At 45.8% G+C, this 27,897-nt stretch overlaps 1 protein-coding gene across 4 annotated transcripts in view; it reads right to left on the reverse strand.

The window, feature by feature from the left end:
* Window positions 1–124: 124 nt before the first annotated feature.
* The window catches only part of INO80D (INO80 complex subunit D), a 35,107-nt gene continuing 7,334 nt past the window's right edge, over window positions 125–27,897 (reverse strand). The window contains exons 2-11 of one of the 4 annotated variants that reach the window (XM_035137777.2): window positions 22,651–22,725; window positions 22,270–22,516; window positions 16,475–17,220; window positions 15,145–15,253; window positions 13,520–13,747; window positions 13,318–13,421; window positions 10,390–10,523; window positions 8,427–8,644; window positions 6,672–6,829; window positions 125–3,560 (exon numbers count right to left, since the gene is read on the reverse strand). In XM_035137777.2, coding sequence (XP_034993668.2) covers window positions 2,389–3,560; window positions 6,672–6,829; window positions 8,427–8,644; window positions 10,390–10,523; window positions 13,318–13,421; window positions 13,520–13,747; window positions 15,145–15,253; window positions 16,475–17,220; window positions 22,270–22,487 — 3,087 coding nt within the window. In that variant the 5' untranslated portion in view covers window positions 22,488–22,516; window positions 22,651–22,725 and the 3' untranslated portion in view covers window positions 125–2,388. Of the gene's footprint in view, window positions 3,561–6,671; window positions 6,830–8,426; window positions 8,645–10,389; window positions 10,524–13,317; window positions 13,422–13,519; window positions 13,748–15,144; window positions 15,254–16,474; window positions 17,221–22,269; window positions 24,613–27,897 lie in introns of those variants that run through there. The other 3 variants (XM_035137759.2, XM_060281989.1, XM_035137768.2) reach the window with 3 other exon arrangements.

The raw sequence follows: 27,897 nt of genomic DNA on the forward strand, positions 1-27,897 counted from the left end.
GTTTTTTGTTTGGAAGGGGGAAATCATTTCACAATACACTGTGCACTAAAGTAGAATAAAGAAAATGCAAGGAGCTTTTCTTCAGCTCGTTAACTGACTTAAAACAGATACATTACAAATATAATTTGGAACACACTCAGATGTTTATTATACAGTTCAATTTCAAATGCAGGGTAGGGATTTCACAAGGTTAAAAAGCATAAAAATGTTTTCCAGCAACATGTACTTTTATTTCCAGGGGCAAACTCCCTGATCCTCTCAAAATAATAAGCACAGCTTTTTAAAAGAAGGCAATAGTTCAAATTTATGGGATTCAGACAGGCAATTCCTGGAACCCTCCCCTGCCCAAAGGTTTGGGAGGAGGAGGATGCCTGTACCAGATTCTCACTTGAGCACCATTTGAAAGCGGAATAGAAAAGCTAGACAGGAAACAACTGCTTCAGTCACAAAGAGAAAGTTGAGCTCCCTCTTCATCCCCCATAGCAGACCAAATTAAAATACTCTACTAGAGTGTGCCTTTCTTCTCTCTTCGTATCTTTTTAAATATATTATAAAAAGTAGATGAAATTATATACAATCCAAACCTCTTACCATAAAATATAACGAAGCCCTGCTCTTAGGAGTAGAGGGCCGTTCCAGAAAACAAGAAATGATTGCAGGGATCAAAAGTGGACTTCATGAGAAATAAATGGCATAATCTACTTTTCATTTGAGAAACAGCACAGCTACAAGCCCTGTTTAAGGGGGGGTGGGGTGGAGCAGAGACCTTGTAGCTTGCTTGATAAAGAACATTTTGTGGGGGAAGCAGTCCTTAGTCTGACAAACTCCTTGCAGTTTGATTGCTGTGGATCTTCAGAGGCCATGAAGTGATAACAGTAGAATCTCTGACTTTGAAAATGTATTTATTAGCAAGACCACTGATTAGAGATAGGAGAACACCAGCACTTTTCTTTTTTTCTATTAACTTTGGTAGCTTGTGTTGTTTAGCATGCCTGTTCTTTCTTCTCAGACCTCACTCTGCACATAAGATTTCTAAAAATATCTAAATATTCCCAAAGTATTATGGAGCACCGTAAGGGCTCACGGCTGCTGTAGGGATCCCCAGAAGCATCAAGTATCTGGAGACGGCTACAACTTTGTAAGATCACTCAGCAGTTCTGATCTCACATTGGTTTGAGTGGGAAAAGGACACAATTCTGCCAGTTCCGGCTGAGACTTGGCTATGTTAAAAGTAATGCTCCATTGGAAAGTGCCAACCCAACAACACTACTATAATAACAGATCTGCTTTAGGGATTAGCATATGCTTTATCTGAGCAGGTACACCATTGCAATTCATTACAGTACTCAGTTCTGCTTTCTGTTCTACATACCAATGATATATATTTTTTATTTAAAACTCCCCACTGTCATAGATACTCTGAACCAACAAGTACAATCTCATGTCCTACAAATTCATCCTTTCTTCCATTCAACCCAATTTCAAAAACCAAATTAGCTTGCAGTATGAACGGTCGCTGGTTTCAAGATAGTCTCTTTCAGAACAGGAAAGAAAAGGGGGGGGGAACAACCTGTCATGTACCCATCAAATACACGCACGCACACACACACACACACAAATACACACACAAACCCCTGCACTCAACAGAGGAGGTTAAGAGCCCAGTGTTAAGCTGACAGAATTAACAATTGAACTATGGTGTTGGTTTAAGTCTGCAGTGCCCAGTTACCAAATCAAAAGGTTGATCCCCCTTTCGTGCCATTTGCATTCTTTGAAATAAATCAACTCCTCACCTCTTGCCCAGATGCTCACAGGACTGGATACTCTGATTTGAGCCTTAGGAACTTGCATTAGTTATATTTGAGGTATCATCTCACTTTTGGGTCTGGAGTCCATTGTATCTAACTTCTCATTTATCGGTCTAAGGCAGGACTAGGGAGTCTGCGGCCCTCCAGAGTCGCTGGGACTCCTCCCAGTTTGGACCAGCAGCAGGCAGGATGGCCAGCGGTGAAGGACTATGGGAACTCAAGCGTAGCAACACCTAGAGGGTCACAGATTCCTCATCTATGGTCACTTACATCCGGGATCTGTGCTGTATTCTTTTTTATCTGGGATATTTTTACTGGCTAAGTATAACAAAATCTGCCAGGAGTAAATGAGCACCAATACAGAAACCAGCACATAAGATCAAGAGAGCAGAGCAGAGCGATGGGGGAACCCTGGTCTGCACCGAATCAGGACTTTTTGCCCCCTCTTTTTTTTTTTAAATTTAAATGACGTCTTTAAAAAGGAGATGACAAAAAATCAGGAAAAGAGAAGTGGGCCAGGGTGGGGTGAGAGGGAACGTAAGGTCCCCCAACTGCCTGAAATTTGCAGACAGACGAGAGCTCAGCTGGAGGTGGTGAAGGAAGCAGACGCATTATTGGTACTAGTAGCTGTGGCACCTGTTACTGTGAAGCCTGTGGGAGGCGCTATGGAGCTGTGGCTTGGCTGCAGGTCCTTGGGGATGCCGCTGTGGGAGCTCAGCTGGTGGCCAAAGGCGGCGCTGAACTGAGGGAGCTGTTGCTTTGGGGAAGTGGAGGCCATGAGTTCAGAGGACCCGGGGCCCATGCCACTGAAACTGGTCTGCGGCAACCCCGGGAGCACGCTGGAGCTGTTGGGGGTCACGGTGGCGAAGGCAGGCTGCGTGGTCTCTGAGTGCGATGTGCTCGGTGGCGTGGACAGGGAGGTGGAGAGCAGGTGTCCGTCGGCACCGAGCAGGTTGCTGAACGGAGAAGGGTCGCCGAGGTTGACGGGGAGGCTCCCCCAGTGAGTTCTGGGGTTCACCACGCCACCGAGCGGCACCTCCAGCTGCGAAGGGAGCAGGTGCTGTGCTATGATGGGCATCTCTGCGGAGAACGTAGCTGCCAAGTTATCGCCAGAGTAGGAGGTGGCATGAGGGGACGTTATATGGTCACTGTAGGGCGACGGCACGTGCTCACTGTCATAATGGCTTCCATGGGGTGAGGAGTGTGAATGGTCACTGCTGTATTGCTGTCGTGAGGTGATTAGGTCGTCTGCCTTGCTTAGCAGCTGGGCAGGGTGTGGCCTCTGGGAGGCATGGCTGCCATCGTGAAGTCCTTGAAATTGTCCTGGGAAGGCTCTCTCCCCAAGCCCACTCTGACTTATCAGAGGGGCAGAAGTAAGGCCAACGTTGGCTGGGGCAGAGAATTGCCCCTGAATCTGCCCTGCCAGGGGCGTAGGTGGGTTGGATAAGGTAGCAGAGCGGAGCAAGCTATCATCCAGGTCCAGGCTAGAGAAATTCTCGTCATGCACTATACGCCCATTCAGCAGCTCACCTAGATCCGCGTTGACTTCCCGGCTCAAGGACTGAATTCCTGAAGTTTCAGCACCCGTGGAGAACACCCCTATCCCTCTGTCCGATAGTTCTGGAACCGGCACACCGTCTGTCTGTGTGAGCACTCCTATAGTGCTCAGGCACTCAAGAGAAGTCACAGCCTGCAAGGCCCGTTCCAGCTCCTCTGCCTCTTCGGTCGTAGGGAGGAGGTCTCCATTTTTACCTGCGTTAAATTAAAAATATGGTAAGCGGTTGGCATACCTCCCGTAGGTGCATTCGATGTAAGGGATTAGGAGACAAGCTGCCAAGAGGCTTAAACGCGCTAGAGACTTATGGCCAAATTAGACCTCACACCAAACACAATAGGGACCCAGGTGGCGCTGTGGTTAAACCACTGAGCCTAGGGCTTGCTGATCAGAAAGTTGGCGGTTCGAATCCCTGTGACGGGGTGAGCTCCCGTTGCTTGGTCCCTGCTCCTGCCAACCTAGCAGTTCGAAAGCACGTCAAAATGCAAGTAGATAAGTAGGAACCGCTACAGCAGGAGGGTAAACGGCGTTTCCATGTGCTGCTCTGGTTTGCCAGAAGTGGCTTTGTCATGCTGGCCACATGACCTGGAAGCTATACGCCGGCTCCCTCGGCCAATAATGCGAGATGAGCGCGCAACCCCAGAGTCGGTCACGGCTGGACCTAATGGTCAGGGGTCCCTTTACCTTTACCTTTACCTTACACATAATTGCATGGATGATGTGGTGGTGGTGGTTTTTAATGTGATGAGGGATGGAGGTTCTCTTTACGGGGTCCCCAAGGGCACGATCAGTATTGCACCTCAAGCACTTCCACTTCAAAAACAATTCATGCAATTGGTAATTTACATGGATAGTAGAACATCCAGTTTGAACTTTAGCCGTTCATTTGTTTAATTAACTTTATATGTGAGTGCATGAATTTATTTCCAGCCCACTGGAAGTATTACCAGCCTGTTAGCGTGAACTTACATGTCATAGGGTGGCTGGAGTGTTTGTCTACCAAACAAGGCCATGTTCACACAGACAGGTTGATTACTTGATGACCCAGTGGCAACTTGCATGTGTGAAAGAGCTGCCAAGGCAGAACTTTCCTACCACTTCATTTTGCCTTAACAGCAGGCTTTGTTTCTGCCACGGCCTGCTGCAAGTCATCAAATGCATAAAACAAAATAAAACTGAGCGGTGCACATGCAAGGCCTTGGTCAGAAAACTTTTTATTACTGACAGGGAAGGCCTGCCACAGTTCAGAAAGGAAGTTTAAGTGGGTTGAATACAAAGAAGAAAGCTCTCCCCTCTCAAATGACATTAAGATCTTCAGAGAATCGTTTTGTTTTAGAGACGACATTCTTTCAACTGAAAATGCAACAGATAAAATAAAAACAAGCAACGTACATTGGAACATTATAGGCTATCTACTGGAGAATTTGGTATCCTGAGACTCGGTTGGATTTTTAAATGCTGATAGTTGATGTTTTTTAGATTAGAAACAAGATTAGGGTAAATTGTTAATGCTAAAATGTATTAGAATGATATAAGAAATAATATGAAAACTGCCTAATTTGGATTTTAAAATGGACCCAACAATCAACAATGTTAATTAAAAAACGATAGTAAGAATATGTTTTGCTTTTTATGTTTTGTATGTTTTGTATTTTTGTTTTTTGTAATTTTGTTTTTGTTTGCTTTTTTTGTGATCGTGTAAAAATCAATAAAAATCATTTGAAGAAAAAAGAAAAAATAAAGACATGCAATGAAAGCCATCAATAAAAACACAGAAGGGTTTTTAAAAAAGAGCATGTTAAAATTATATTAACTGATGGTTAAAACAGGCTTGTAAAATGAAAATGGGATGGTATTAAAGTAATGGCAGAAAAAGAAAACACAAGAGGAGCCTACAGATTTACAGAGACAGGGCTCTAGAGCTAAAAAGTCCCTGTCCTTAGTCACCCCCACCTTAAGTTCAGAAGGTGGGCCAGGAAAATACCCAGATAAAAGTCTGTTCTTCAGATATTTGATTAACGCAGCGTGGAATTATTATGTTTTTAGGCAATGGAGCAACATGGACAAACACACCTGGATTTTTCAGTCATAATGTAGAAAGTTTGATCTTTTCAAAGTTAATATACTGCAGGGGTTCCCAAACTAAGGCCCGGGGGCCGGATGCGGCCCAATCGCCTTCTAAATCCGGCCCGCAGATGGTCTGGGAATCAGCATGTTTTTACATGAGTAGAATGTGTCCTTTTATTTAAAATGCAACTCTGGGTTATTTGTGGGGCATAGGAATTTGTTCATATTTTTGTTCAAAATATAGTCCGCCCCCCCCCCCCAAGGTCTGAGGGACAGTGGACCGGCCCCCTGCTGAAAAAGTCTGCTGACCCCTGATATACTGGTAATTAGATAGTTGTGCTCTCTCTTTCAAAAGCTGCCCTTCCTAAAAGCAAGTTTGTAATCTTTTTCGGTACATAGGGTTTGTATCCAACACTGTCGTTCCACTTGCAGAACAAAACTTCCCCCCGCTCTCCCCTGTAGGCCCTCAAATTCTGCTTCAGGGGGTTTGGGGGAACCTCCAGAGCAGATTTTGGGGTTCAGGGAGGAGCAGGAATTCCCATTGCATTAGCAGAACTCCACCCATGCAGTGTTGGATACAACCTGTGGTGAACCTTGTCATAACTGCTTAGGAGGCTGGGTTTTTCCGGTTTCTTGCCCTTTAAACATTTTTTTTTTAAGTCTCTCCAAATTCACAACATTTAAAATTCCCCCACAAATACAAAAACTAATCACCAAGTTCAAATTCTGGTGCTTAGACAAACACAAAACTGAAAGCTACACAGTATTTACATTTATGTATTTAAAAAAATCCCTTCCACAGATGGCTCTGTGGAATAGAAAAGCGTTAAGGGTATATGATCATGCAATAATTGCACACCTTTAAGTTCTCTGCAAAATGGGATTGAACAATTGAGACGAGAAAAGTATCTGCTTGACATTCAGGAATACAATGTACGGGCGAAGACCATTTCGCATAGGGGTTCCGTTCTCAGTTCCCGAATGTGCATAACCACGCCCATCCCTCTGCCAGGTCCAAAAGGACCCACATGTCGGCAATCACGTGTCATTTGGACACACCTAAAATGGTCACGTAGAATCATGACTGACAGTTTGACTAGCAATCTGAACCACTGTTTTTTATCCTTGCACGTTTCCGCATTTTCCTTAATAGTACAATAAAATAAAAAAACAATGAAATGAATGTCAAAAATGGTGCCCTTTCCTGCCACAGGCACTGAGTTAATCGAGAGAGAAGGTACCTTCAAAGAAATCAAAGTCTTGCAAGTCATCAGGCAGCCGTGGCAGGACGTCAGAGAAGTCCTCCTGATTCAATTCGAGGTCGTGTGGAATGTCTGTGATTTCATTGGCGATGTCATCTGGCAGCTCATCTGTACTCAGCTCCGGTGTGGAAGGGCTCCTATAAAAACAGGAAAGACAGTCACCTCCGGCCTTTGGTCTGGCACCGTGCTGGGCTCTGATCTATTCTGGGGCTCATATGCCCTTTCTCCACCCACCACCCCTTTTTTGTTTTTTAAACTGTTCCCTCACCAAACTCAACTCTGAATGTATGGAGCCGTTGCAGCTGCCATACATAAAGCTACTGCAGGATCTGGTATGGCTACAGCTAAGATCTATGTACAGCCCTGTCTCTTTTCTACCTCTGCTGGTGCACAAAAGATGGTATGGGATATTCTTGCTGGTGCAAGAATACGCATGGCCCACAATCCTATGAATGTTTACTCTCACACAGTGCTGGGTTGTGGCTAGCACTATACTATGACAGAAGAGATCGCTGCACAAATGGGATTTCCGAACTGTGTGCCGGTCATATCACTAGCAGGATGCAAGAGGGGCTTTCAACATGCCATGAAACTTAAAACAAATTGGATGCTTCCAGGGAGCAGGGATTCCTCCCCCCGCTCTATCCACTTTGGGCTAAAATATGAGCAGCAAGTGACGATCTGCTGGGATTCCCCAACTCAGCCTGCACTTCCGCTGGGAGCTCTAGAGGAACCCTTGAAATGTCTGCATTGTTCTGAAACTTATCGCTCCATCCCAGGGCACCAATGGTCTTAGTGATAGTATTGGTTCCAAGGAGGATGCCTGACCCAAGGTTCTGGGAGTTGACCTAGAAAATGCATACACACATCTCTTGATCGTAAGAATTAATTGTTATCTCCAATTTTGAAACCCAGGATATAGTTTTCCCCTGGATTAAAAGTCTGAGAGGCCCACTTTTAACCAATCTTCCTTCAAACCACAGTTTGCAGACAAGTGTGAATACAGCCACTGACTTGCATAATGCTCTTCCAGCTCAGTTACTATTTAGACTGGCTTATTAAAGTACTAGAAAGGAGTAATTAAGCTGAGTTCTTTCACACTAATTTGTTCAAGATGTGAATCAGCCACCTATTTGGGCTTTTTCAATAAAATGGGACAGTTAAGGACTGTAAAAATGTACCATTCTGGAGCAAATGTCTTCTGACTTGGTATGTCAATTTATGAAGGTAGAAGAGAGCTCTAATGCATGAAAAGTGCCATTAGATCAGTAGCAAAGTATATTACATTAGGTCATAAAGACTGGCCAAAAATGTCTACATAACCCAGCACTTGTGTGAGAGTAAACATTCAGAGGATTATGTGCCATGTAAGACCCACTGTCCTCAAGTGGGCTTATTTTCAAGCAAGTGTGTGCAGAACTTCAGAGTTGGTTTTCCTATTCCTCATACACGTAGCGTAGACTAAGGCAACTGTTCTATCAGCGCAAGTGTTTTTGCTTGCCAGACAGAATTATATACCCTCTCCTCCCCGCCATGTGATGAGGTCCCCAACCCTGCAGAGCCAATTTAGTAGGGTGTGCAAGGGGAGGAAAGCCCTGTTGTGCGAGCGTCACTCGTTCTGGCTCTTGTTAGAACAACTATTTAGCTGAATCTGGACCAATACTTATTTGCTTGGCCTATCTTTTCCAACACTAGGCTGTCTACTTAGAAAATTAATCATAGCTGGGCTCTGACCGTATATGGGAGATCTCCATTGGCAGTGAGACGCTGGTGGGCATACTGAGGTTTCCTTGGGGCACAGCAGGAGGAATCGGTTTTTGGGGACGTCGTGGCCCTCGCCTTCTCTTCTTCTTGTGTTTTTTGGTAAGAGCAGGTGGCTTTGTTTTTTTCCTGGGTTTCCTCTGCTGCTGGTGCTGGACTTTGCGGGAGCTGTCTCCTCTCAAGAAGTTATCCTTTTTAGAACGAGAATTGAAAACAGCAACAGTGAATTGAGAAGCACTTTTCTTTCCTTGCCATTCCAAAATGTGAACATCTCTATGGCATGCAAGTCGGAATAGACAACGTCTGACACCTTGAAAAGGGAACCATGATGCTAAGCAAACCGTTCACCCTTTTGTACCACTGGCAGGAAAGAATCAAAAGGGCATTCAGACCAAACTATTTCCAAATTCAAATCATACGAGTTTAACATGTGGCCTTCAGGAAGTTTAGGGTGGCACTGAATGAGAAAGAATGTTAATCTGAGCTCAAGGCTGGAAATGGTCGAATTACCTCTCTTTGAAAACATTCAAAGACATTCAACATGGAGCATCACAATGCCATGTCACCAGGAAGAACAGAAGTGCACACACGGAAGGTATTACTTCCAAATGAGTTAATAACCTTCAGATAATGTAATTTTCCGTAGATGGGGTTTCACAAGGCGCTATAATTAAATGGGGTGGATCTTCAAAGTGGATTATATTGGGGTGACTCCCAAGGGCTGTATTCCCTGTGGCCAAGCTTCCATGAGCAGGGGAAAAAATGAAAGTGAGTGTGGGTAGAGCATGTTGGTGGGGAGGGACCCACACACCCGCACACCTGCCCACAACACACAAACACACACACACCTTAACCTTCCTCGCCTTGCCAAAGTAAGATATGAAAAGCCTCCTGTTAGAGCCAACTGGACCTCCATGAAAATGCCCTGTGATGCGTTTAGGCTTGAAAATCTCCCATTGATGGTGGGCAGAGGCAAGGAGGAAACACAGTGGGTATGACGGGGAGCTTCCACAGGCTAGATCCCCACACATAGTTTAGTGCAGCCAAAAAACTGAGCTTTGTGCCAGTAAGAAACTGTCTGATGACAAAATGAGTCATCTGGGAATTAGCCAAATTCAGATAGATGCCAGCTATTAGCTTGGCTATGGTGTATGACTCTTGTGCCTAGCAAAGGGGAAAGGTAATGTTCAAACCTTTGAGAGGCAGTTTGGAGATTGTCAAGGGAAAGAAGTTAAAATGAGGAGAGCTTCCGTTTCACTGACCGACGTAACTGGCAAAAATAAACTGTGTGAACAAATTGAAATGCTCAAGTTTCCACCTTGACAAGGCATTCCAGGAGAATAACCTATAAGCTTATGAGAATATCCTAACTAACTTGTTGCGTCAGTGCAAAGATTTCTGCTTGTGCAACAGAACTCCCCCTACCCAGTCTTCTCCCACTGTGTACACCCTAAATCTGCTTGGGGGCTCCCCAGAGTCAGGAACGAAGATTTAGGGAGGGGGTGGGAAGACGTTCCACAGCGCAAGCTGAAATCCTTGTGCTGGTGTAAATTAGTTGGATACTGCCAACAGCCTCTCTATATTCTCATGGTAGACATGACGGAGTCACAAAAGAGGAAATCATTCTTAAATGCAATCCTATGCACCCTTAATTGGGACTGTTAAATTCAGGGAGACTCTGTTCCGCATAAGCTTGCATAGGATGAGCGAAGGAGGATCTTTGAAACATTTCCCCATAATCCTTTAGATGAGTTCAGTCAAAAAGGGCTGCTGATATAGCATTTTATTTTATTTTATTTTTTGTTATCATCAGAGCTCACCTTACAGCTTTCTGAAGGGGGCAGAAGCGAAAGCTGCACGCTGATGTCATCCCCCGGCTTGATGGAAATACTGCTGCCGGTGTTCTTCAAGTATTCTGACTAGCAAATATACTTACCATTTTTTTGGCGTGTTCTTCACACAGGGGTGTCTGGTGCGTAATGTCAAAAACTGGCACAGAGCATTGCTGTCCGTCTGCAAACTTGGCTGTGCAGCTTGAGAAAAGCTGCTGTGACCGGTTCAAGAGGATATCTGGGTATCTCTGTCGTCAGGAATAACACACAAAGGAGGGGCAGGAGACTGCATGATTTACAGAGAGAGAGAGTATGATACAGAACCTTGAATTCTATTCCCAACGAATATCTCACTTTGGAGCAATTCCTTAAATGGCATTCATGCTGCAGCTACAGAAGATGTGAAGTCAACAGTTAAAAGCAAAAAAATAAATAAAATAAACTGCCATCAAGCAGAATTACTAATGATTTTATAATTTATTAAGATGGGTTTATGGAAGCAGCTATTTTGCTAATGAGTTTGTGTGTCTTGTTTCCTGGAGATTCTTAATCAATACTGTGATTTTTGGGACAATGCAATCAATAGATTTGCTTTCTAACCAACTAATGAGAATCCATACACAAATATTAAAAAGAGGATTTCTGTCATCCACATATGAGAGGACATAAAAATTATAAATTTCTTCCTGCCTTTTTGACAGATGACGCACAGAAGAAGTCAATACAGTGAATCTGGATTCAACATTATTTTGTTCAGAAGAGATATATAAACTCAATGCATTTTAGTCTCTCTCTCTCATCTATTCCTCCCCTCCCTAAATCAGCAGTAGGCATTTTCCTTCAACATGCAAGTTTACATGATGCAATTTCCTGAGTAAGCCACTTCACTTGCTTTCTCCCTGTGTTTATTCACCACCATCATTCCCGCCATTGAGGGACAAGGTCAACTTTCTGCTTAAGGCAGCCTTTCTCAACCTTGGGCCTCCCATCATCCCTAGCTAGCAGGACCAGTGGTCAGGGATGTTCAGAGTTGTAGTCCAATAACATCTGTAGACCCAAGGTTGAGAAAGCCTGACTTGAGGCATGGGTGGGGCACCTACAGCCTTAGATTGTTGAAATTCTAGAATGGCCAATGTTCAGGGATGGTGGCCATTGTATCCCAGCAGCAGCTGCAAGGTTCCTGGTTCTCCTTCAGCTCTTTAAACCCTAGTGACTCACACAGGGCAGGAGTGGGGAGAGTGGAGAGCAAGGCTGAGCTTTCGGCCCTACCTCTGATGCTGCGTATTTTTCATTCAACATCTGCGTGCAACTTTGTGATGAGGAAGACCAATGCACAAGTTCCTGCTTCCACGTAGGAGCTCTGCATGTTCTGGTTAGCAGCACAATCATGTGTCCTGAACATGCAGAAACCTCTACTCACCATGAACAGAAACTTCTACATTGTTTTTTCTTTTCACACAACCAAGCACACAACCAAGACACGATGTAGGGTGTGGGACAAAAGGCGTGGCTTTATGAGAGCAAAGCCTGAATGGAGCCAATGTGAACAAGGGAATGATCATTATTGAAGGTATACAGGGAGCAACATACCTAGGGACTCCTTGGTGGGATAAACACAGGGCAGTGATTTAGGAGAGAAGCGCTAATGAATTATCTCTATGGCAGCTCAAGCAAGGGCTGAAGCATCAGCCTACGTGTGGCAGTGCTGCCTCCTTGTGGCAGCGCTGGCTCATTACAAATGGAGCTTCCTGCCTGTGAGCCCAGTGGCCTTGTGTGGTGTCCAATCACACAGAGGCTGCGAGATAAGATATGTCGGTGGACTAATTCACATAACTCGCCAACTCCAGTGTGCAAACAGCCCTACCAAGACCAGCACTTAAAAGCATAGTCAATATTCTGCATGGCACTTTTCTTTCAAACGCTCTGCGCTTGTCATGTCTACAAAAGTCCTTTCATTGATCCCTTTATAATTCTCAGTTCTTCCTCAACGCCTTAGAGGAACTTTAAAATTAAGGCTAAAGTTGCAATTAGGAAGGGGCGGGGGGGGGGAAGCCGCAAGAGATTTAAGTGAATTTTGAAGTTGAGAGAGGAGTGGGAAAGAGAAAACTCATTAAAATTCAGAGCTTGCTGCATTTGGAAACTTTCCTTTCTTTGCTCCTGCAATTTCACGTACTCGTGCTCATTGTAAGGGCTTCTAACATAAGGACTTTCATTCTCCCTGATCTCTGCCTCGTCTGTCGATACTGCAGAATTATAGGTCTTTCATCTCTTATTCATTCTAGGTCATTGTACTACCTCACAGTGCAGATTTCACACCCTGCTGAAACCTTTATAGCAATTTAAGCTATAAGATAATTCAGACTTTCTGCGGAAACTGACAAACCAACCTCACACAGGGCAATGCCAGCTGCTTGTGTCCAGTACAGGGACATTTCTAGAAAGCTGTTTGTTCCTCCACCCTGAAGGTGTACCATAGCCCTAACCAAACAATTCTGACCTGATGCCAGTGATTCGAAGCGAGGACAGATTCAAATGCTGGCTAGGCCCCTGGATTCTACCTTTGTTTCAGGGTCTCTCTGCTGCTTCAGAGCTGACACAACTGCACTGGCTTAAGAATGGATTTCCCAAATCTCTCCCATGAGTTGCTAGCTTGAAAAGAAGCACCATGCAGAGAAGCTAGCAGGAGTGTCCCCAGAAATACTCGTTGGAAATGGGAGATGGCCAGAAGTAGATTACAGTTGTACCTTGGTTGTCGAACACCTTGATACTCAGACGTTTTGGCTCCCAAACACCGGGTAAAACCTGGAAGTGAGTGTTCCAGTTTGCGAACGTTTTTCGGAAGCCGAACATCGGATGTGGCTTCCGATTTGAGTGCAGGAAGCTCCGGCAGCCAATCGGAAGCTGTGCCCTGGTTTTCCATCTGTTCCGGGAGTCGAACATGCTCCCAGAACGGATTAAGTTTGACAACCAAAGTACGACTGTATTACGTTTTTAGCCCACAACAGGAACAGGAACACAGTGGAAAAAGATACGTTGAAAACAATGTTTAGTGAACGGAAGAGCCTTGTTGGTGCATGGTTCGCCCTTTGTTGTCCCTCTACATGGTGACACGTCCCTCTGCTTCACTTGGCTTGTGCTGAAACAAAAGGACACCCAAGAAGATTAGCACCAAAAAATGGAAAAGGCTGGGATATCATTTGTGTGCTGTACTGTCAGGTGTGGGCGGTTCCTCACCTGTTTCGAGTACACGAAGCTCTTCGGAGCTCCCGTATCAGCTGCCCAGCGCACTCCGGCTCTCGGCTGGCTGCCCGCAGCAAGGCTTTCCGGAATGTATGTTGGCATTTCCTCTGGCGAGATTCTGCCCGCTCCAGGCGGCAGAGGTGCTTGTATTTCTGCTGAAAGTAAGTGCAAAGTTGGGAAATGCGGGAGCTCCTGCCACTGGCGTCAGCATCATCATCTGGCCTGTGAGATTGCGTGGGGAGGGAAAAGCAGGTGATAAAGTGGCTGGCACTCAAAACCCAACGTCACAATTCTGCAAACATGTAATACTGCTATGTTGTCTGTACGGTGCAAGTCCCAAGTACTGTACCTGAAGAAATGTCTGTTTCCACGTCAACCTCCCTGAGCTCTGTATTCATTTTTGGATGGTTTCCCCACACACACATTGGCTGGCAACTAGGGAGAAGGCTGCGGCACCCCATTTATAAAAATATCCCCTCTGGCAATCTAGCCCACACTAGAGTCCACACTAATGTATTTCTATTTTCTCAGGCTTCTACCATTTGAAAAGTTTTACCCCCTGATTTTATTCCTGGTTCTACCCTTCATGGTTTAACTGGGGTGTTTTACTGAATTTGCCATTCATTTTGGCTTGGATCCGGAGTTGTCCCTCCATATATGGAAGGGCTCAGCTCCCCCTTTCCCCTGCAGCTTGAGCACCACTTTTCATGCTTTTCCAAAGGGTTTCCCCTCCCTCTGGAGCAAATTCTCAGAGGAAAGGACTCAAGGGGAAGAAATTTGATTCCCCCTCCTACCCACCAGCAGGAGCATCCTCTAAGCAAACTTCTGCTGGTGGGAGAATAGGATAGGATCTAAGCACTTACATTTTTTATTGTCACTATAAAATTGTAATTATTGTAAATATACCTTAGGAATTACAGAACTGATGGGAAATATAGAAAATAAATGAAATACTATCCCTTTCCACTATGAACAAACTGTTGTGGTGGTGCAATGGCCAAACTAATGAAATACCACAAGTTGTGATACCATGCAACACAGCAGTTCTCGTGACCAATCCTCTGTTGTTGTTGTTGTTTTGCCATGGCAGCTGCTCCTAGGAATGGACTACAAAATGATGCTTTTGAGATAGGAGAAGCAAATACCTCCACTGAGGACAAGAAGATCACTGATCAAGTTTCGTTATTCTGATTCCGGCCTCTGTTTCTATGTTATACGTATCTTTTTTTTCAGGTTCACCAGCCATTTCTAAAATGTTTGGGATAAGAACTCACTGCACGAACGAACTTCCTCTTATGCCATGGCACTTCAACACCCTCTCATCTCACCTGCAACCCACTGTGTACCCCCAAAACCTGCGCCAGAAGGCCCCCAATGCTGCAGAGAAGATTTTGGAGCATGTTCAGGGGAGAAAAGAGGACGGTGAAGTCAAGTGGCACAGGTAGACCTCCATTCTGCTTACAGACAGAAAGCTTTGGGGATACAAATCCAAGCCTCTCTAAATACCCTCTTCCTACCCTCACCTACAGGTAACAGTTTTAAAAACAGCCTGATCTCTGTATTATTTCGTATCCTGCACTTAATTACTCAGTCTTTTGTTCTGAGTTGTATGCACTTACTCATTCCTGTCATATCTGAGGGCTTCCCGAATAGACCATGCAACCTGGTATGGCGAGGTTTGTTCCAGTTCTTCCAATTCTTCTCCACTGTCTTCAGACCAGTCCAACCCTGGAAAAAGCATGAAAGGAAGTGAAAAAAATAAAGTAGTCAAATAAAAAGCACTGTTGTGGCAGCACAACAGAGGGCCTCATCATAAATGGGAACCTCATTATAAGTGCATGAATGAGAAGAACAAAAAGAGAAAAGATGTACCACGCATATGGAAGTTTCCCAAACAGCTGCAATCTCACCCCGCCCCATCAAGGTTATATGGCCACATGTAGGGTTGTTTTCCTCACATATGCCTAAATGGCTGTCACATGGAAGATGTAGCAAGCTTGTTTTCTCCTGCTCTGGAGGGCAGGACCTGAACCCATGGATTCAAGTTACAAGAAAAGAGAGTCCAACTAAACATCAGTAAGAACTTTCTGACGGTAAGAGCTGTTCAACAGTGGAATGGTCTCCCTCAGGAGGTTGTGGACTCTCCTTCCTTGGAGGTTGGGTGGCCATCTGTTTTGGATGCTTTAGCTGAGATTCCTGCATTGCAGGGGGTTGGCCTAGATGAGTCTTGTGGTCCCTTCCAACCCTATGCTTTTATGATAGCCTTAATCACCACTGCCCTGCAAGTCTAGCTATGCCTCTTCTTCCCCGGCACGAAGTCCTGGGCTTTTGTGATTAGGCTCACTAGCACAGACATACTCAGCCACTGTGGGGCATGGGGATCAAAGGTCCACATCTGAGATGGAAAAGAGTAATGTGCTCTAGGCTAACTTCTGGCCATAGGATGAAGGCAACACAGTCAATGGGGCACAACACATGGTAGAGTATACTGCAATATTGCTTCATCATTTTTTGTCTATTATATATCCATAATTGCCGTTACACTTTCTCCTACTTGGGATTGCCTAAGCACAAACGTTTATACCATACCAACAATCAGAACATCCTAAATTCCTTGTTTATGTGCATGGCAAAAGCTAGAACTGGTCCTCTAGACTTACAGCCATGCTCCCTTTCTTCATGTGCTTAGAAGAACTGCCTTGAAAACAAAATGACAAATCCATGAGATTTTAGTAGTAGTAACGAGCTCAATTTTACAGGACTTAGCTGTGAGCCAGGATGCAGAAACACTTGCCCATGGCCTAGTTTGCCCTTCTGCATTAAAAAGCAAGCACTTGCAAGGATACAGTTTAGTCAAGTACTTCCAATTGCGCACCGTTACCAATCAGCGGCAAATTTGCTAGGCCGAATGATCAAAAAACATTCAGGTACCATTAATCCTCCACTTACCTAAATGCGGAAACAGATCAGCATCCAGCTGCTGTTTCTGAGTGCACAGTTTCACCAGTCTCTGTAGCCGGCTCATACAGGATGAGTGCGGAGAGAAGGCTGTGGCTTTCATAAGGATCCTGTCCACCCCAGGCGGGTCTGGGCCAGGAGCCCTAGTAGGGTGCAGGGGAGGCAGAAGTCTTTTGTTAGACGGCTGCCTGGCTTGTGCTATAGTGTACGTGGTGGGAGCCACTCCCTGCACTGGTAGGCTGGTGTTCTGAGGTTGAGGTGACTTGCAGACCAAGCCCTGCGGTAGCCCTGCTGGCTTTAGAGAAGTTGGTAATGGCGATAGATGGGAGTGCTGCTGCTGCTGCTGCTGCTGCAAAGGTGCAGGAAGAGGGCTAAAGTGCTCTTGGCGAACTTTCAGAATCTCTGTTTCTCTCTGGCGCTGCCGGTTCTGGGCTAATTTGCTCTGCAGTTTCTTCTTCACCGTTGCCCCTTTCTTGAGATCTTCATCTTCCTCGTTGAAAGCAAAGGGGTCTTCCAGTTCCGCTTCCAGGTAGTGGAGAGGAAGCCTGGCACCCGGTGGAGAGAGGGACATCCCATCTAGTCCATTGGGCATCTTCAAGGCCAGTGGAGGAACTGTCAGGCTGAAGGCCACAGAATCCATCTGGTTCCGAACTTTTACCTCCTCGACGGGGTCATTCTTTTTCTTCCTCTCCTTTTTCGGTAAAAAGCCAAGTACCTGCAGGTGACTGTTGCAGTACCTTCAAGAAGCAAAACCATCAGAATTATTTTCTCCTCGCCAGCTCTGAAGCATGGTGAAACTAGAAACCAAGGGTTAAAAAAAACTAGAATTCATGAGAAAGTAACTTAAATGGCATAAGTATAATTTTTTGTGAGGAACCTCAATGGAGAGCATTTAAATGAATATCTCATAGCCAATTATAAACTTTCAAAAATAAAGATATTATTTGAATTGCATATTACATGAGCTATATTATAACTACAGATATGATGTACTTCCAATTGAACTGCACATCAGAACATTTGCAGAATTATAGTCTGCGTTTCAAGGGAGTCCAAATATGGAAAAACTGTGACATGTAAGCCCAGCAGGTATCTCTCTTTCTAGGCGATCTCTTTTCTTATCCTAATAAAAATAACTGTGTTAGGTTCTACACGTTTCTGTGAAAAGTCTGCATCCCTAACACTTCAATCTTATGCTTGAAAAGGATGCAAAGCAGAAAATTTATTAGTAGCCCAAATGATAGAAAATGGTTTAACAGAGAACAAGAGTGGGTGGGTTTTTTCTTTGAGAATTATGAAGTCAAAGAGCAAAGAGGGAATACATTTTTTGGCTTGAGGCAAACAATTTTAAACCTGGAAATATTGGACTTAGAAACAGGAAGACCAGGGTTTAAATCCTCACTCAGCTATGAAACTCACTGGGTATTTTTGGGCTACCCTCTTTCAGCCTAAACTTCCACACACAGCTGTTGAGAAGATAAAAAGTGGATAATGCACTCCAGCCAGCCTTGGATGGAGGGTAGGTTGTTGTTATAATCATCACTGTGGAACACTTAATGGTGAAATGCATTAATATTAGGCAGATGTATTAGCTGTGCTGCTTTCAGCACCCACTAAAAACTTTTTTTGGTTAGGCAAGCATGCCCCCAAACATATTTTTAATATGTAATTTTATTGTGATTATTCCTTGAGAAAAATGCTGATTTTATATATGCTTCAATACAGTTTACAGTGGAACCTCGGTTTACGAACACCTCGGGTTACGAACTTTCGGTTTACGAACCATCCTAACCCGGAAGTAAGTAACCCGAGGTTTCCAAGGTTTCTGAGACAGGGGGAGAAAGGAGGCTGCCCCGGTGTCCATCCAAGCCGGGCAGGAGAGCCCAGGAAGGCGCGCTGGCTGCGGCGAAGCCGAGGCCAGTCGGCTGCGAGGAGCCGAGGCGCGCCAAGGGGAGCCGGGCCCGGCGCTGCCTTACCCGCCATGCTGCTTGCTGCCCACCCGCTTCTTCTGATATTGTCCGTCATGGCCGCGGCGGCCGAGGAAGAGCACCGGCGGGGAGGATCTCCCTTCGGACTACCGTACCAGCCTCGCCAGGCGCAGCCCAGCCCCTCCGCACTCTGATTGCAGCGGAGGTGTTGCCGAGGACGACCGGGCAGGCTGGGGGGTCGGCGGCGACGAAGGCAGGGCCAAGGCGCAGCAGCCGCCGGCGGCGTCGCCGAGAGAGCCGAGCCGCAGCACAAAGTCAGCAAGAGAAAGGCGGCCGCCCCGGCGACCACCCAAGCCGGGCAGGAGAGCCCAGGAAGGCGCGCTGGCTGTGGCGAGGCCTCGGCCCGTCGGCTGCGAGGAGCCGAGGCACGTCGCGGTGCTTGCTTCCCATTCGCTTCATCTGCTGGATCGGCTGCAAGGGGATATTGTCGAACGCCGACATCCCCTTGCAGCCGGATCGGCTGCAAGGGGATGTTGTCGAATGCCGACAACATCCCCTTGCAGCCGGTCCGTCAGAAGAAGCGAATGGGAAGCAAGCACCGTGGCGCGCCTCGGCTGCTTGCTGTCAATCCGCTTCTTCTGACGGACCGGCTGCAAGGGGATGTTGTCGGGGCCGTGCCACCGACAACATCCCCTTGCAGCCGATCCGGCAGAAGAAGCGGGTGTACAGCAAGCACCGCGGCACGACTCGGCTTCTCACAGCAAAGGCGCGCCGCAGTGCTTGCTGTCAATCCGCTTCTTCTGACGGACCGGCTGCAAGGGGATGTTGTCGGGGCCGTGCCACCGACAACATCCCCTTGCAGCCGATCCGGCAGAAGAAGCGGGTGTACAGCAAGCACCGCGGCACGACTCGGCTCCTCACAGCAAAGGCATCGGCGCGATGCCCCAGCCTCCGGAAGGCATCGGAGCTGGGACTTCGCTCCAATGCCTTCCAGAGGCCAGGGAGCGTTTCCGTGACTGGGCTGTGCAGCCGCGAAAGTGGTCCCCGGCCTCCGGAAGGTATCGGAGCCGGGACTTCGCTCTGATGCCTTTGCGGAGGCCGGGGACCGCTTTCGCGGCTGCACAGCCCAGTTGCGGAAACGCTCCCCGGCCTCCGGAAGGCATCAGAGCCGGGACTTCGCTCCGATGCCTTTGCGGAGGCCGGGGACCGCTTTCGCGACACTGGCTTCCGCAACGGCATCGGAGCGAAGTCCCGGCTCCGATGCCTTCTGGAGGCTGGGGCTTCACTACGATGCCTTTGCGGAGGCCCCCAGCCTCCGCAAAGGCATCGGAGCGAAGCAGTTAATCCGTTCTAGGGGGTGTTTTTCCCCCGTCTAGAACGGATTAATCAACTTCCCATTACTTTCAATGGGAAAGTTCGCTTCGGTTTATGAACACTTCGGTTTATGAACAGACTTCTGGAACCAATTGTGTTCGTAAACCGAGGTTCCACTGTATGTCAATTTATTTTTAACATTTATTTTGCTGGTAGTTTAAATATACATTTTATATTGCTTTAAGTAAACCACTTGGAGGTTGGGGGTCAATTAAGTGGTATATAAATCTTGTTGAATAAATGAACAGATTACATACTGCCTTTAAAGGTAAAGGGACCCCTGACCATTAGGTCCAGTCGTGACCGACTCTGGGGTTGCGCGCTCATCTTGCATTATTGGCTGAGGGAGCCGGCGTACAGCTTCCGGGTCATGTGGCCAGCATGACAAAGCCACTTCTAGCGAACCAGAGCAGCGCATGGAAACGCTGTTTACCTTCCCGCCGGAGCGGTACCTATTTATCTACTTGCACTTTGACGTGCTTACGAACTGCTAGGTTGGCAGGAGCTGGGACCAAGTAACGGGAGCTCACCCCGTCGCAGAGATTTGAACCGCCAACCTTCTGATCAGCAAGCCCTAGGCTCAGTGGTTTAACCCACAGCGCCACCTGGGTCCCTACATACTGCCTTCACCTCATTCCAATTTTCAGCAGAAGGTGCAATTTAAAGTTCAATATTAAAAACAGCTTAATACTGATGCTAACTGGGGACTTGCAGAATTCAGATTTCCCAATTTCAGAATTTAGGGTTCTGGCTTGCAGATATAATTCATTTCTTTAATACTGTGTTTCTTTTGAATCCTTTTCAAAATCCTTTGAATCCTTTTGAGTAGGCAGCCCCTGCTTCAATTACAAGTCTTAAGGAAAAGTAACTCTGAAGAGGAAATACACCGTCTTTTTATACACCTCCAGTTATGAATAAGTCCACAGTCTGCCTCTTTAATGTGTTAAACTGATACGCTTATGCTTTCTTTTTATTGTCCTCCATTTTCCAATGTTGTGACATGATGCTTCACACCTAGATAACTTCCCTTGCCTTCCCAAAACACGCATGTTAGGAAGTTATACACTTCATCTTGTGAGCCACAACAAAGCATTCCTACTGCCTATCGCATCAGCCTCCCCAGAAAAACTGGCAAATTATGCTAATTCAAAGCCCAAAGTATTCGCTACTAGCTGAAGAATAATCTGAACAGCAAAGTATAGCGGGGAGGGGGGAACCTGCTTTGGAACAGCATAAAAGAAGTGGCACAGAGGGCTGCTGGATAAAAGAGGAAACAGTGAAAATCATTTCCTCCCATTTTATTCATGGGAACCTCCATGGGACAAGAGAGCACTTCCATCACTAGAGGGCCACACCTAGATACAACCCTAGGAAGGCAAGGCTGGAATTCTACTTGGGAGCAAAATTCCTTCATTTTGACAACCTGCAATGTCATATTAGAAGATCTGCTGCCAGGTGTCTGCAGAAACCGCGGTGTGTTCAGCAGGCAGCGTTTCTCCAGTGATTTCCGAAGTCACTTTTATTAATGTTGGTTCACTGTCGAAACTTGTGGTACTCTGCCTCACAAGTTATGCAAATGGAAGAACTGGGCAAATATTGCCTCAGTCTGCATAATTTATTCTGCTCCTATTCATGAGGAGCATTGAGATATGAAGGGTTGTGCTATAGTTTCACCCCATAGATACTCTACAGCAGGCATCCCCAAACTCGGCCCTCCAGATGTTTTGGGACTACAACTCCCATCTTCCCTGACCACTGGGTCCTGTTAGCTAGGGAAGATGGAAGTTGAAGTCCCAAAACATCTGGAGGGCCGAGTTTGGGGATGCCTGCTCTACAGAGAGGCCCTGTTTTTAAAGATTTCACCAGGTGATACCCAAGCACTTCAAAGAACACTTCATTCTCTCTTCTGCACAACTAGTGGAGATGTGGTACTTGCCCACTTTCACATCCAGCACACCAAACCCCTGCAGTGCCCTGATCTAGTTGTCTTAGCAACAAGGAACATATTCCTTTCCATCCTCCTTAGCAAGAACAATATGGACAATTGCCCTCAGTGATGTTGCCATGTAAACACATCTGATTATGGCACAGCATGACATTATCAAATTCACATGTGATCCCTGATTGGCTGGGATCATATGATGAAGGATAATTTAGAAACAGGGGTGGATTTCAACACATGGTCTGCACATGCAATGGGACTCCCTTTCCCCCTTATTCCCCAGCACATCCCTTAAAACTATTCTGGGTTTTTCTCAACGCTCCAAAGATCTGGGGGGAGAGAGGGGAAAATTCTCACTGTGAGAATGGACCTTATTCTGCACACACACAATAACTTAATCGTACTCCACCCAAGGTGATAAAATGAGGCAGTGAGGGGGAATCCAAGTGGTCTCCCATTCAAACTCTTGACCAGATGCTTCAGGCCACCCCAGAGATTGTCGCTGCTGCTGCTGTTTTCAAAACTGTGCTCCCATTACTTACCTACGGTCCTCAGATTTGGGGATGGGGTTGGTGCAGCGTTGGCTATTGTACTTGGCCACATATTCACATTGCTTGAAGGGAGCAGTCTTATCCTCCAGAACGTGCCTGATACAGAAGGCGTAGCCGTTAAGTCGCCTCTGCTTGCACAGTTTGGGGCTGTACGAGCACAGCGGCTTATTGTCAACCTCAGAAAAGTGTATGTGTTTGCCTTCATACATCACGTGACTCTTTTCCTTGTGAACATCAGCTGAAACAAGACCCCCCACCAGCACACAAAAAAAAACAGTTAAAAATGAGTTTCAAAGACAACGAAGAAAATAAAAAGTTTCAGTTCTAATCTATCTGAAGAGGACCAGTTACCCAATTTTAAATCTTCTCTACCATGTCAATGTCAGCAAAGAGCCCCGCAGACACCACTATCCTGGAATGGTGACGAGTCAATATGAAGCAGATTGTCTAAGAGGAATAACACAGAGAAATTGCGTTAATGAAAATGGATGGAAGAAACAGAACTACACTGCTCACAGAGCACACACAAATGAATCAATTTGATCTCCCCAGAAAAATCATCAGCTGGAACACCAACTTAACAATTTGAATGTGAAATACTCTTCGCACAGGATTATCTCCAAGGATGCTATCTCCATTTCCCAAAGAATTTGCTGCGGTGAATTCTACCAGCAACTTATGAGGAAGCATTCACTGGTATCCTCTCTTCTAGGTACACTGCAAGTTTTAGAACTGTTTTAGCTACAGCCACTTTTAGCACCAAATCATGGCAGCAAGCTGGCATCATATGCAAAATGGGGGTAAGCGAATTCCAACATCCTTTGCCAATCCTTCTGGAAAAGCAACGTTGAGAGAGAGAACAATATGGAGCAGACTGACACTAGGTAAGGGCAGGGGTGCTGAATACTTTCCCCACCCATCGCTTCTCAGCTTTAAATCTCCCCTTCAGCTGAATTTCCACCTTCACAGATTAAAACACGAGTCTATGCTTGACATTATATTCAAATTGTTGCTTTTTAAGGTATTGGTACAAAACCCAACTATCTATCATTACAAGCGAGCAAAAGAACTTGGCGTGAATTTTGGCAGACCAACTGTGTTACAAAGATGTCTGCAAACATGACATGACATGAAAGCTGACAACATTAACACCGCCGCGTGGGAATCCCTTGCAGACGACCGCAACACCTAGAGACAATCTGTCAGGTCATGTATCCACAGCAGTCACCGGAGGAGCAATGACAGCTGCGAGGAGCGCAGAAAGAATAAATGCCATGGTGCATCTGCAGCAGCACAACTGGACGCCATCATCTGCTCCAGCTGCAACAAAACATGTCTCTCCCACATCGGTCTCTACAGCCACAGCAGGCACTGTAACTCAGATGGTTTGACTTGATCCCCAAAGATGCACTCTTCCATTATCTCCTGAGACAGGCAGATGCCAACCAACCAACCCCACTTGCCCAATCAGGCTTCCTGCCTCCCAGACAGGGTTTGAAATTAGCAGGGTGCCAGCCGCACTTTGTGCCTAAAGATTCTCCATGTGCTAAAAAATATGGGTGCCATTTTTTCTGCCTGGCTGACACTCAAGGATTACTGAAATGCATGTGCTTTGAAGGCTCCAAGTATATGTTAAAGATAGTCAATATGTTAAGGAGTTTAACAATAAAAAGTAGAGTGTTTTGAATACTGAAGTACGGTGCCAATATTTTTACTGTAAACACCAAATTACACTTATGTATTAACAATTTCTGCTAAAAATGTGATAGTAACAATGTGTCTCTTATGTAAATTGCGTATTAGTTCATGCTTATCAAAATAATAAAGAAAAAATGTTGCCAGCCCCCCAAATGGTGACTAGACATTCTGTTTTGGCGCCCACAACCCAGGTCCCAGGATCCCAGCCGGGACCACATAACACCGGTCCTGAGAGATCTGCATTGGCTCCCAGGACGTTTACGAGCACAATTCAAAATGTTGGTGCTGACCTTTAAAGCCCTAAATGGCCTCGGTCCTGTATACCTGAAGGAGCGTCTCCACCCCCATCGTTCTGCCCGGACACTAAGGTCCAGTACCGAGGGCCTTCTGGTGGTTCCCTCGTTGCGAGAAGTGAGGTTACAGGGAACCAGACAGAGGGCCTCCTCGGCAGTGGCTCCTGCCCTATGCAACACCCTCCCATCAGATGTCAAGGAAATAAGCAGCTATCCTATTTTTAAAAGACATCTGAAGGCAGCCCTGTTTAGGGAAGTTTTTAATATTTAATGCTGTATTGTTTTTAACACTCGATTGGGAGCTGCCCAGAGTGGCTGGGGGAACTCAGCCAGATGGGCGGGGTATAAGTAATAATAATAATAATAATAATAATAATAATAATAATAATAATAATGCTCTCAGTATCTGACCCATCGACATACATTGGGAGTTGCAAGAATGCTCCACACAACTGATGTTTCCCTCAACCTGCTGCCATCTCATGTGCCCCCTTCTACCTTCCTTCACTGCTACTCTCTCACATCAGAAAAGGGAAGAAGGGTCAGACATCCTCTTGTTTCTGAATAGCAAACAAGCAGAGCATTGTTTGGGATAGTTCAGAAAACTGCTCGCACTTTGTCACCAGGGGACATCAAAGCCTCCCTCTCGACTCCTGGCAGATGCAGCGTTACCAGGGTCCAAACTGGAGACTGGACAAGTAAACTGTGTAGGGGTGGTCTGGAGCAAAAGCTGGAAGGGGAACTCTGGTCCACTGTTGCCAAGCAAATGACACATGTTCCCTGGTCACACAGCAGGTGGGAGGCAGCATTTAAAGGCTACTGATCAGTCCGGCCAGGTAGGATTCCTTCAGAGGATGCAAGGAATAAAGAAAGCTCAGGAGTGGCTTTAAGAAATAAAAACTCCCTGTCTTGATGTCAGCAGTGAGTGCCCTGGACCAAAAATCCCGCACACCTTTCTGAGTTGTGTGGAATGGCCTTAAGTGAGCAGAGCTGGGTAACTAAGAGAGGATGAAGTCAAACTTGTTGCCACCAGCTGCAGTAAGTGGAGGAAGGGGGTGCAGGTGTGTTGTCAAGCTTCCCAAAGGATGGAAAGCAAAGCCCCAAGAGCCTTGGGGTGGTTTTGCTACAAGCCAACTGAACTGCAGAGCAGACAGCTGAGCAACACGGAAGAACGTAAGCCTCTATGCCAGCACAGGGAGCACCTCTGCTCTCATGCAGGGGCGCTGCAAATTCCTGGTGCCATTCTCACAGGATGGTACTTGTATACTGATACTCAAAGTTATATTTAAGAATACAAGGAACCAACACATAATTTTTGATATGATTTAGGAAGCTTGATGGCAACACAGTCTAATTTCCATAGTGGATGCCCTCTTATTTTCCAACCATACAAGGTTACCTTTCCGATCTGGTAGCCCTTGGTTCTTTCTAATGATGGTTTCACCGTCAAGCTAGCTTGTGTGCCATGGCTAACGGTGACAATTTGGCATCTGCTCACCTATATTTTAGGGATTAAATATAATTTACGCTGCAAAATAATACTGCAATTAGCAATGATTCAACAATCCAAATTATGAGAGCATTTATTCCACAAACATTTTAAAAGATTCAGTAGTATAGATACAGCAAATCAAAGTAGCAACCAGATCTCACTTAAGTGTGTGTGTTTCCTTAAAATATAGCACTTTGCCGGCCACTGTTTTACTTGAAGATGACAGTGGGCTGTTAACATGTTTGTAAGGATTTGATGTTTTATATGGACAATAAACATTCAAATCAAACAAAAATCCTTGTCAAGAGGGCCTGGGAGGATGGATAGAAGGGCAATTGCCAAAGTGGGGAGACCAGACCATATCCCTCCAAATTAAAGACTTTGTTTCCAGGTCCTGAAAAGGTGAGGGGAAACACTTGCCTCCCTCCCAAACAAGATTCCTGGGTGGGTGTTTGTTTGTTTTTGCTGGGCAAAGTGTTGGAAACAAATTGCATCTCTTCCACAACTCTTAGAACTGTCTTCAGAAGAGAAAAGCAGAACATTATTCTCCCTTATGGTCTACCTGTCAGTGGTGGCTGCAGACAGGTAATGCCAGGGGTAGAAAGCAGGGATTTCCCTCACTTCAATACTGTCTCCAAGTGCAATGATTTACATTCCCACAATAGAAACGAATGGCATGCAGGAAAAAATGATACAGTACAATGCACCTGAAGGGGTAGGAGTCAAAACTTGTTCCCTGTTTCTGTGACCGCAGCAGCCAATTGACAGACACATTCTGACCGGGTTCTGTTGCTTGGTCACCCTAAGCGCTATGAGTTGGTTTTCATATGAACAGATGCTGAGCATTGTTCCTTGATTTGAAGGCCAGAAAGAATATTTTTAGTCCTCAATTCATAGCTTTTTTTATTTTTACAAATTATGACAAACAAGATTAGACTAGCTTAAGTGTTCTGGGAGTCATGGTTCCATGGCAGATTCTTTTTGGTTCAATTCGTGATTAGCAATTTATTAAGGTTTTCGACAGAGGACGAGATGGTTGGACAGTGTTCTCGAAGCTACCAACATGAGTCTGACCAAACTGTGGGAGGCAGTGGAAGACAGGAGTGCCTGGCATGCTATGGTCCATGGGGTCATGAAGAGTCGGACACAACTAAACGACTAAACAACAACAAGGTTTTCATGCTCATCCTCTGTATTTATAGTAGGAGGGGGTTGACTGAATGTTCTCAGGCATGGAAAGGAACAAATTAAACAAGATAAAACCTTTTTAAAGAGAAGGATAGTACATAATAATAATAAAAACCTGCTTCTCCCCTCAGCCGCTATTCAGCTCAAAGTAATTGCCCTATACTTCTGTAAACCGGTCTTCATTCCCCCTCACATCCATGCCACTCACTCATGAGTGCCAACGGGAGCAGGTTTTGTACCCAACAATCCAACTCTGGTGGCTTCTTTGAGTCCTGGGCCAATTGCTTCACCACCAAAGTTTCTCTGCAGACACACACTTGTCATGTTCAGTCGCAATGCTGACCATAAGCCATAGTTATGCAAATTATTCTGTGCACACTGCTATATCAGTCCCTGTTTTGCTCCTCCCTTCCTAGAGCTGGGAGGCAAACCACAGAGTGCCTGGCTTAGCATTAACAGCCAAGCCAGCACTTGTGGTTTGTTTCTCCCAAACAAACTTGCTTAGGCATTAATTGACGTCTGACCAGATGATTAGCAGCAAGGGACAATCCTGCATCATGTGGTACAGTCTTGCCCTAAAGTATCACAGTGACAATATTTTGAAAACATCTACAAACTAACAGTACTTAAATGTTGGGTGTGTGTGTTTATGTATGGGGTAGTACCTCTGGCAGGGGGGGCATGTTGTGCCCCTTCTGGGGTAGCTTGTCCACCTTTGGTCCCCACCCTGCGCTCAGCTCTCACTTGTGGCTCCTAGAATCTGTCAGCATGCAACAATGGACACATCCTGGCAACAGCTTCGACTGGCTAAACCAGGTGAGGGGAGCCAACTGGTCTCAAATCCTTGGTGAGCTAGGGGCTTTCCCTGCATGCAGACTCCAGCAGATTGAGCAAGACCAATAGTGGGTCCAATGGTCAAGAAGGCAGTTTCTGCATGTGATATAGAGG

This window comes from Zootoca vivipara, chromosome 1 (assembly GCF_963506605.1).
Source record: "Zootoca vivipara chromosome 1, rZooViv1.1, whole genome shotgun sequence".
Lineage (NCBI taxonomy): Eukaryota > Metazoa > Chordata > Lepidosauria > Squamata > Lacertidae > Zootoca > Zootoca vivipara.